Source organism: Episyrphus balteatus, chromosome 3 (assembly GCF_945859705.1).
Source record: "Episyrphus balteatus chromosome 3, idEpiBalt1.1, whole genome shotgun sequence".
Taxonomy (NCBI): domain Eukaryota; kingdom Metazoa; phylum Arthropoda; class Insecta; order Diptera; family Syrphidae; genus Episyrphus; species Episyrphus balteatus.
The window spans coordinates 24,447,614-24,457,968 of record NC_079136.1 but is presented as its reverse complement, the minus strand read 5'-3'; the positions used below and the strand labels follow the sequence as shown (position 1 = coordinate 24,457,968).

Here is a 10,355-nt window from a genome sequence, read left to right as displayed (position 1 = left end):
GTTTTCCTAAAAGATGATCATTCAAATGATTTTTTTCTTATTTTTCAAAAAAATAGTTTTCAAAAAACAAAGGAACTGTTGCAAACAAAAAATTGATTTTTTTTTTCAAATCTTATTACTCTACATGCCACAGTTAATTGATCATTTAACATCCTATGACTTTTTTTATGGAGAAAAACACACAACATTTTAATAAAACAAAATGTAACAAAACGGAAAAATAGGTAATAAAATTGTACCTAACAAAATTAATATTTTTGAAAAAGTGTATAACATTCGTTACACTTTTCTACGAATCAGGATGTTTCATTTAAAATGAGATTCAAAAAATTAATAAATACATGTTTTTCATGTATTTTCCCAAAAAATGGAAAAAAAGAACAAAATTACCAACTTGAAAAAAGAGTTAATGAGCATGAGTAAACTTCAAAACTTAAGCAAATACTATCAAAATCTGACAAAACAAAGTTGCCCGAACTCATTAAAATACAAACTGCGACACGATCAAATAATAAATTGGATTATTATAATAGTAAACTAGCTGACCCGGCGGACTTCGTTCCGCCATGTTAACATTTTAAATGAAAAAGGGAATCAAAACTTGAAAAGTTCGTAAAATGAGTTTAAAAATATTCACTTTTAAACTTTTAGCAAAAGTGGCCTATGTAAAATATGGCCTATGTTAAAAACGGCCAAAAAACTTGGGACAGAAAAAAATTTTTGTACATGCTGCGCATGATTGAAACCTATACTTCCTATAAGTTTGAGATTTTTTGCAGACTTTAAAAAATTAAAAAAAAAAAAAAAATAAAAGACTACTAAAAAATGTCCCTACAAATTAGGTTGTTTTTAAAAAATTTTTATTTCAAAATACAGGGCCTATGAAAAAAATCCGTTTTACACCCCTAATTTTTTTTTAAATATCTTTCGCATGGTGTAACTCAAATTTCTGTGCAAAATTTTGCGTACCTGTAATTAGTCTTTTGTCGAAGGTCTATGACTGCAAAAAAACCTTCACAACTTGGTTTTGAAATTTTTTTGAATTTTTTCAATACCTTTTTTAACTATTCAATAAATGTGTCTATCATTTAAAAAAAAGTCAACTCTTTACTACTTACCGTTTAGAAATTAGCCTCTTTTTTCAATGTCTTGTTACCCCTATTTACCCTATAAAATCTTAAATTTTTTTTTTGCCTTAAACCTTCTCCTCTTATGCCTCTTTGATTTAAAAAAAAAAAATTAAGAAAATAAGTCAGTCGGTGTGGCCGGTTAGCGAACGTACACAAAACCAAACTTTAATATATATAATAGATTTGGGGTAGTTTAATTTTTTTTTTCTAAGCAAACCCCAATGTTTCTAAAAAGTCTATTAATGAACTTATTACTTTTTTCTAAACCGCATCCAAAATTTTGGATTTAAAGATGTGAGAGAAATCCACCTCCAAAAAATTTTGATCGGCTGAAAACTGGGGTGAGAGAATAGTCGGTGAATATTTTATAACAAGACCTTTAAAAAATTAAATTAACAGCCTACTTCAAATTGTCATATGCACAAGGGAAAGCAAAACCAAGTATTGACTAGAATTTATTATTGGAAAGAACTTTTAATTATTTGTAACTTCTTGCATTTTATTCTTAAAAATTAAATATTGTTTGTATTTTTATTTTTTTTTGGTAATACTCTTGCTGTTAGATTTGCTCTAAAATATAGAAACACACAAAAAAATCGCACTAGACTTTAAAAGTCATTTTAAAAAAGATACTACGTATACAATACACGTATACATAATACAACTCTTCTAAAGTGTAAAGGTGTGCGTTAATTTTAAGCAGGAATGTATTTTAAAATTCATTAATTAGAAAATATCTTATACAAATATGTTGGCCAATGGCCACTTACACTATCTAATACATAACTTTTATTTTGAATCAGTTAACAATATATAATTATTTGTAATTGTCCTTTGCCAACTCTCGTAAGGATTTTGATGTTGTAAAACCAGTTTGCTCAACCAAATTGTAGAAATGCCCGTTGCTGTTCTGTAACAACTCATGAGCGTGACCAAGTTCAACAACTTTTCCTCCATCCATTACTAACACTCGATCACTTCCCATTATTGTATTCAAACGATGAGCAATTGTAAGAACTGTACAGTCAGTGAATTTAGCAAGAATAGCTCCTTGAATAAGTTCATCGGTTCTGTAAAATGGAAAATAAATTATATTATCAAAATATTTAACAGCTCAAAAATGTTAATTTTACTTCGGATCCACATTAGCTGTTGCCTCGTCCAAAATAAGAATTTGGTTGCTCCTCAAAATTGCTCTTGCTAAACAGATAAGCTGTCTCTGGCCTATTCTGAAGTTAGACCCTCCATCACGAACAATAAAATTTAGCCCACCTTCTAGAGACGATATGTAGTTCTTCATCTCTACCGCTGCTAAAGCATGCCACATGTCTTCTTCGGTTTTTTCCTCAAATGGATCCAGATTGTAACGAATTGTTCCGGAAAATAACACCGGATCCTGTGGAATTATTGAGATTCTACTCCTCAGATCATGCAATCCCAACTGTCCAACATCGTGTCCATCAATTTTAATGGTACCTTCTGTGTATGCCAGTCGGAATAAAGCTTGAGCAATTGAAGATTTTCCAGCTCCCGTTCTACCAACAATTCCAAGCTTCTCTCGCGGATTGATAGTAAAATTCAGTCCTTTTAGAACGTATTCCCCATCTTTGGCATATTTTAACTTTGCATCGATAAAATCTATACGACCTTCTTGTGGCCATGCATCATCAGGTTTATGTATTGGTTTAGATTCCAAAGCAGCCTCCGAAGCTAAGTCGGCGTATTCCATTATACGCTCAACACTAGTCATCTGATTTTCTAACTCAGCAGTTTGTCGTATTCCTGTTTGACACACAACCACCAAAGACATAGATTGTGAAATCGCTAAGCCAACATGTCCACTTTCAAAACTAGAGTTCAGCACAAGAAAGCTAAAAGTCACTGTACAGGTGAAAAGAACACAGACTAAATCTGTCCATAAGGCAAAAGCACGATTAGTTGCTGTAAACAGATACCAAGCTGAAGTATTGGCATTTTGAAAACTATGATATTCAGCTTCGACAATTTGTGTGGCATTCATTGCTCGAATAGTGGTCAAGCCGTGAAAGGTTTGATTTGTGTGGGAGTATACTGGACTGCGGGCTGTTGAAAAGAAACTGTTAAATTTGAACTGATCTGGTTACTGTTAAGATGTGGACTTACACATGCTTTCCATTCTTTTAAGACTTCTACTTGCTCCGATATAATATTTTCGACCGAAATAAAGAAAGATAACTAAAATTAGAGCTGGGATAAAAAGCCAATAGTTTGCCATGGACACTACCACAATCACAGAGATAGCCAGTGATATGAACTAAAATAAAAATTTTGGGTTATTTTAGAAAAAGATCTAATCAGCTGCTGCAAGGTAAGTTAAATTCCCGAGCATAAAATGTTTCTTGGTAAGAAATTGTCCTTATGAATAGAAGTTATAGCATGCAAAAAAAACGAAAAATCGTTCTTGGAAACCAAATGCAGATTTTACTGTCTCTTCGAAAAAAACACCCTTTCACCAAAATTTTTTTTATGAAAACTCTTTATTCTTGCTTTCTATATCCCAAAATCAATGTTTTTACCAAATTTCATTAGGGTTTCCCATCATTTTTGTTTTCCATTAAAAAAAAAAACACCCTAATAACTATGAAATTTTTATATTCTTGTTTCTTATCTTAAAAGTAACATAATTGCTAAATTTCAATAGGGTACCACTAATATTACTCTAGTAATACACACTTTTTCAAATATACACATATTTTCTTTACTTCTAAAAAAAAAACACCCTTTCACATAAAACAAATTTATAGACTTACATTATTCGTAGTTCCGTAGAAAGAGAACATATTTAATGAATTTCGTAAGGGAGCCATTTATACCATTGATTTTATCGGACTTATAGCGGATTTTTCCCTATTTCCCAAAAAAACACCCTTTAACCTAAAATATTTTTATAGACTTTTTGAGTTCTTGCTTTCTGTTATAAATGAAACATTTTTACCAATTTTCATTGGTGTAACAATTTTTTCCCAGTTTTTGTGGTACTAATTCCGAATTTCATAATTTCTTGAAAAAAAAAACACCCTTTCACTCAAAATGATTTTTTACTTTTTATAGATTCTTAATTTTTATACCAACCAAAACTATTTCACCAAGTTTTAAAAATTAATAAAATATAAGTTAGCTGTTATGATACCTTTCTCACACACAACTTAATCTATCAAAAAAACACCCTTTCACCCAAAATATTTTTAAAAACTTTATGAATCCTTTGTCCCTGTTTTATCTTAAACCTTCATCCCAAATTTTGTCAGTGTAGCATGTTTTTCACATGGGTTTCGGTTATATTATACCTGTTGAGGTCAAAAAACAAGCACCCTGGTTTTTAATCGGAAATAACTTTTCTTAGAGCAATCGTATTGACTTTATTTTTATGTCATTAGATTCAGAATCAAAAAATACCTTGAAAACATGTGCCATATGATGATATTCAACAAACAATTTTTTTCAGTATATTTTTGACCTTCACCCCCTCCCTCTTGTCCGCGAAAAAACACCCTTCCACCCAAATTTTTTTTTATAGACTTTTTTTGTACTTGGTTCTTATCCCAAAAGCAAACTTTTTGCCAAGTTTCATGAGTGGAACAATTTTTTTTTTATTTCTTGATTTTATGTACTATTTTACCTGTACTAAATGAAAAGGGCTTATAGAAATCGGGAAAGCCAAGGAATGCAAAAAAAAAAAATTAAATTATCAAAGTCGGTAATTAAATATTTACCGATAAAACATCCAACAACTTTTGCGGCATCTGACGATCAACAATATTCATATCATTCGAAAATCGATTGACTATTCTTCCAGATGGATTGGTATTGAAGAAATACATAAAAGTCCTCGTAACTCCATTAAACAATCTGTCATGAAGTTTATAAGAAATTCTAAGACAAACTTCAAAGACTACAAAAATATGCATTATGAAGAAAATCACACATAAAAGAATCCATGTGGAATAAATAATAACTTGATCTTTACGTTCTTTCTCAAAAAGTACAGTATCTATAAATTCTTCTTGAGATGAGCTTGTAATGTTATTAAGTGTGTATTTTTCCTCCCATGATGACCTTAAATAAAATTCATTTATTAAGAAATTTTATATGTTAAAAGCCAATAAAAAAAAATTCTTACCATTTCGACACAAAAATACTCAAATATGATAGTGTAACTCTGGAAGCAGCAAACAAAAGAACCACACATAAAATAAGTGTATAATCATCGAGAGTTCGAAAATACTGAAAATATGTAGATGCTCTCACTGATCCCCGAACTTTATTTTCCTTTCTATCAATACCTTCATCAATCATTTCAGTTTTAATGCGTCTTCTTGCCTCCGAAGTTTGTTCATTTTTTTGCATATTCAATTTTTCGTCATCAGCTACTTCATGGTAAATCCCTTTCTCCAAAGTATGATATTCACCTTGAGACTGAATACTTCCATTTTCCATCACAATCACTTGACTGCTGTTCTTTAAATGTATCAAATGATGTGTAACTAAAATACGAATTTTCGAATCCAAAAACTTCAATATGCATTTTTCAAGAATATGTTTTCCAACATATGAATCTACAGCAGATAGCGGATTATCCAAAAGGTATATGTCTGCTTTCTTGTAAATAGCTCTTGCTAAGCTTATTCTAGCCTTCTGACCACCACTTAAACTTACTCCTCGTTCGCCAATTATTGTTGAATCCCCAAACCGAAAACTATCAATGTCTCTTTGCAGAGCACATGCATCAAGAACCTCTCTATATCGGTGCTCGTCAAATTTTTCAATAAAAATTATATTATCTCGGATACTGCCCTCAAAGATCCATGGTTCTTGTGGAGAATAACTTAGAATACCATTGATTTCTATACTTCCTGATTTGATAGCAAGCTCACCCAGAATAGCATTGAGCAAACTTGACTTTCCAGAACCGATACTTCCGATAATTCCCAAGAATTCATTTTCTTCAACTTGGAAACTACATCCACTAATATGTTCACAAGAATTATCTGCCTTATCCCAACTGGCATGAAGATTGCTAACAGTAAGTCCCTTTCGCAACGCGTTAGGATCTTGCTTTCTTGAAACTTCTTTGTCATGTTTGTCCACATTACTTAGATTTTCACTTTGCAAAAGAAACTTTGTTGTTCTCTTAGAGATTACTAAAATTTCTGTCCAAGTAGTCATAGCCTGTGGCCAAATGTGCAATATCGAATCTTCTAATTCAGTAAAGAAAGTCGTAACCATATAAACCTTATTCGAAGTAATCACATTCCCAGTGAAGACGTATGTAACCAGACACAAAAATACACCAAGATTCGATGCCACTGATGTACATTGTAAAGCTGCAGTAACCATCATTGAACCTCTAATAGCTTTTAACTCAATTTTTCGTACAGCAGCTACAATTCTTCCAAATGATTTCTCCCAAGCATACATTTTGATCACTTGAATTCCATGAACAATCTCATTCATAAACTTTACTCGAATATCAGAATTTTTTGCAGTTTTAATTCTGTAGTAGGCAACTGCTTTAGCAACCAAAATTTGTAACGGAATGAACAGAGCTAAAAAACCAATTCCTACAAAAGCTGCCCAACCAATTTCTCTGTACATGATGTATCCAAATATAGGAGCTTCAATTGGGCCCTTCCAAAGATCGTGCAAGACATAAAATGCCAAATCAAATTGAGGAAGATCATTCGATAAGAGAATAATAGCTTGACCGCTAAGTTCGTCATTATTAGCTGTAACCGATGACCGAAGACACTTTCTGTAAACCAATCCAGAGCAGGCTAGTCGAATCCTTAGCCCCACCTCAAATATGTAAAATAAAAATGGATGCGAAAGAATTGTGTTAAAGAAGTGACATAAAACGAAACCAGTGGCATAAAGGTAAGCCTCCTCTTTCGAAACATCCGAGTTGCTTTTGGAGAAGTACGAGATTAAATCCGCAAGGAACAATGGTTGTAATGCACTGTGAGAAATATAATAGACAAACTGATAAAACTATAGGAAAAATGGGAAGCACTTACTTGACCAAGATTTCTAAAATAGAGTAAAGAATACACATTGGCACAAATGACCAACCATATACACGAAATATCATCCGCAACAAGCTAGGTTTTGGTTTCTTCTTTTCCTCTTCCCAATATGATATGAGGTCATTAGTACATGTTGTACTGTCAAGACTGGGTTTGTGTTCATATAGATCTTCAGGTTCAAGTTTATCACGCAGACCTTTGTTAAAAATTTTATGAAGCCACCTTTAGAAAGAAATAGATAAATGTACTAATGAAGTTATGGTTGCTATTGGAGAAGAAATTGTGTTAGGAAAGCCAGGGACCATTTACCAAAAACTCCACTTTGAAAAAATATTAGCTTTTAAAAATGGATTAGGTGGTCTCTTAATATTTCTTCTCGAACGATTCATTATATTAACTTTTTTGTACAATAAAATAAAATTATGCGAATATTACTCTGCTTTGCTTATCTTCAATATGAAACAACACCACATCGAATGACACTTAATGTACATTTGAAAATTAATTTGAAAAACACTTCAATCAGAGACTAGTCTCTGATTGCATTCATATATTGACCATATTTACTTTATCTTGTTTGGACAAATAGATATCTAAATCCAAAAATATACATTTGTTCAAAGAAAAGTGGCAAGTTAAGACTGATCAAATTTGTTTGCTAAGAATAGGGATTTCAGTTCGACATTGACGGTTATGTGTCTAATTTTGCATTTTTTGGTTAAAATATAAAATAGATAATAACTTTGAGGCATCTACTATTTATTGATATGAAATTTCGTTTACTGTAGGTACCTACTGAACGAATTTAAATTAAAAAAAAAAATTATCTCAAAGAGACTGGGATTTGCTTGAGTTTTTAACTTAAGAAAATGTTACTGAAATTCATTAAACATTTTGTGTATATTTTTTATTTTCATAGTTTATGAAGTAGGTATTTAAGTTTTTGACGTGAAATGATGAACCATGGCAGCCACCACAAAAAAGTGACGCCATTTTCTAACGTTACACTCTCGCACTTTCGCAGTGCGGCAAAAAATTTCAATTCAAAATATAAAATAAACTATTAGAGATACAAAAAACTTCTATAGCTTATTTGAAAGAAAATAACTTAAAGCTTAATCCAAATGAAAGATTTTTAAAAATTCCGTCATTTAATAGGGTAAACAGGGGTAAAACGGAAAGATAAAATTTGAGCTAAAATCTAAACGCGAAGTCGTAGAGAATTGATTTTTTTTTTGCTATAGATAGATGAGATTAATTTAAGAATAACTGCATTTAAGGAAAAGTTCTAAAAAAAATTTAAAATTAAGCTATAACGTTTTCTTTGAACGTTGTACACGTGTTGGGGTTATTACAAAATGATGATTTTGGGTAGGGAACATTTTTTTGACAATTCTAAAGATGCCCGGTGAAAGATGAGGAAAAACAAAATTAGGCTTCTGATACGGATTTTTTTCCAACACTCTGCGTTTCGAAATATGAATTTTTGAAAAACACCTTGTTTTTTAGGGGTATTTTTGGGTAATTTTTGATTTTTAGCTTTTTTTTGGAGTGTTCAAAAAATCTCAAACTTATAGAACATGTAGATTTTGACCTTATGCATACATGTGCAAAAACTAAGAATCGTTTAGTTAGTTTTGACTGAATAATGGAAGAAACAAGTTTTTAAAAAAACACGTTTTTTGACCGTTTTTAACCGATTTTCATTGTTTTTTATTTTTATCTTTTTTTCGTTAATAGATACAGAGATAAAGTATATCTAGTAATGATAGACCATGACTACGACTATATGTGTGTTTCAATCATTTTCGTGAACACAATTTTAATATAACGGTAAAATAAAATTTTAGAATTCAACATTTTATAACTTTTGACCAAGAGCAGATAGAAATTTTATTAAACTTTTATGAGCATCCTGATACAATTACCTTTAATTTGGTATATCACTCGGTATAAACTTGCGAAAAACCTCAAAACACCAGTGGAGATCTGTTGCCCCTCGAACAGCCACCAGTGTGGGAAGTACTGTACTCTCAGTCTGGAAATTCGACATGGTTTTTTTTTTTTTTTTTTTTATAATTAACGCGCACTAAAGGGAGTTAAATACCCTTAATATGTTAAACACAGTGCGAGCTTCAGGAAAATAGGGAGGGATTTAAAAGGAGAAACCGATGCACATTAGTTTTAAAGCTCTGGACATTAAAATGGCAGGGAAAAACAGAGGCGGGTAATATATTCCACATTCGTGTGGTGCGGCTAAAGAAAGAATCTCTGTATTTGACGGTACGTCCGAAGTTGGGCTCAAGGGTAAACTGATGAGCATTCCTAGAAGCGCGAGTATTACGGTTAAATTTTTTCAGGGGAGGAATGCAACTAGCTATTTCATCTGAACATTGTTTATAAAAATAGCGATAAAACAAGGAGAGACATGACACATTACGTCGGTGGTCTAGGGACGCAATTGTCTCAGTTATCGATCTATCATCTATCATTTTGAAAGCACGTTTTTGTATTCTGTCCAAGAAACTCAAATACGTTATCGGAGCACCTGCCCAGATGTGACAATTGTATTCAAGTTTTGGTCGAATGTAAGCTTTATAGATTACAGCTAGATCAGAAGATGAGAAGAATTTCTTGCATCTTCGGAGAAAACCTAAACATTTCGCAGCGTTTTTGGCGACATCGAATATGTGTTCGTTCCACAGAAGGTGGTTTGTTACACTCATACCGAGAATGGAAAGTTTATCAGTTTCCTCGATGCAAGTGCCACTCATTGATAGTGGCATGGGTGGAAGGTTCCGTTTTAATGATAGTAAGCAGCATTGTGTTTTTGATGCATTAAATTCTACACGATTTCTTATTCCCCATTGAACAATGCTGTCAAGGTCAGAATTTAATGAGCTTATCATATTTTGTCGTTGAAAATCCACATCCGAAGGACATGGGTGTGAATCTTCAAACGAATATGAAAAGCTGAGGGTACTATCATCTGCGAAACAATTTAATGGATTAGAAGTTTCAGAGAGCAAATCATTAATGAAGATGAGAAAGAGTGTCGGAGACAAAACGGAGCCCTGGGGCACACCAGCGTTTATTTTGTGGGTTTCAGACTTGAAACCATCCAATACGACTTGTATTGAACGGCCCGAAAGGTTATTTCTAA

At 32.2% G+C, this 10,355-nt stretch overlaps 1 protein-coding gene across 1 annotated transcript; it reads right to left on the bottom strand.

Annotated features, from left to right (window-relative positions):
* Window positions 1–1,645: 1,645 nt before the first annotated feature.
* LOC129916249 (probable multidrug resistance-associated protein lethal(2)03659) lies at window positions 1,646–7,690 on the bottom strand. The gene is made up of 7 exons (XM_055996093.1): window positions 7,502–7,690; window positions 7,184–7,414; window positions 5,290–7,125; window positions 4,883–5,225; window positions 3,273–3,423; window positions 2,264–3,212; window positions 1,646–2,200 (listed from the first exon to the last, which is right to left on the bottom strand). Exons 1-7 carry the CDS (start codon window positions 7,579–7,581, stop codon window positions 1,948–1,950), a joined length of 3,843 nt encoding a protein of 1,280 aa, XP_055852068.1. The 5' UTR covers window positions 7,582–7,690; the 3' UTR covers window positions 1,646–1,947.
* Between the last annotated feature and the right edge of the window lie 2,665 nt (window positions 7,691–10,355).

Bases quoted from the DNA above. Each gene is read 5' to 3' on its own strand.
- LOC129916249 (XM_055996093.1), bottom strand. From the start codon at position 7,581: ATGAATCGTTCGAGAAGAAATATTAAGAGACCACCTAATCCATTTTTA. The intron at 3,424-4,882 runs GTAAATATTTAA...TTTTTATTTTAG, and splicing joins AGTTGTTGGATGTTTTATCG to TTCATATCACTGGCTATCTC. The intron at 2,201-2,263 runs GTAAAATTAACA...TCCATTTTACAG, and splicing joins ACAGCTAATGTGGATCCGAA to AACCGATGAACTTATTCAAG.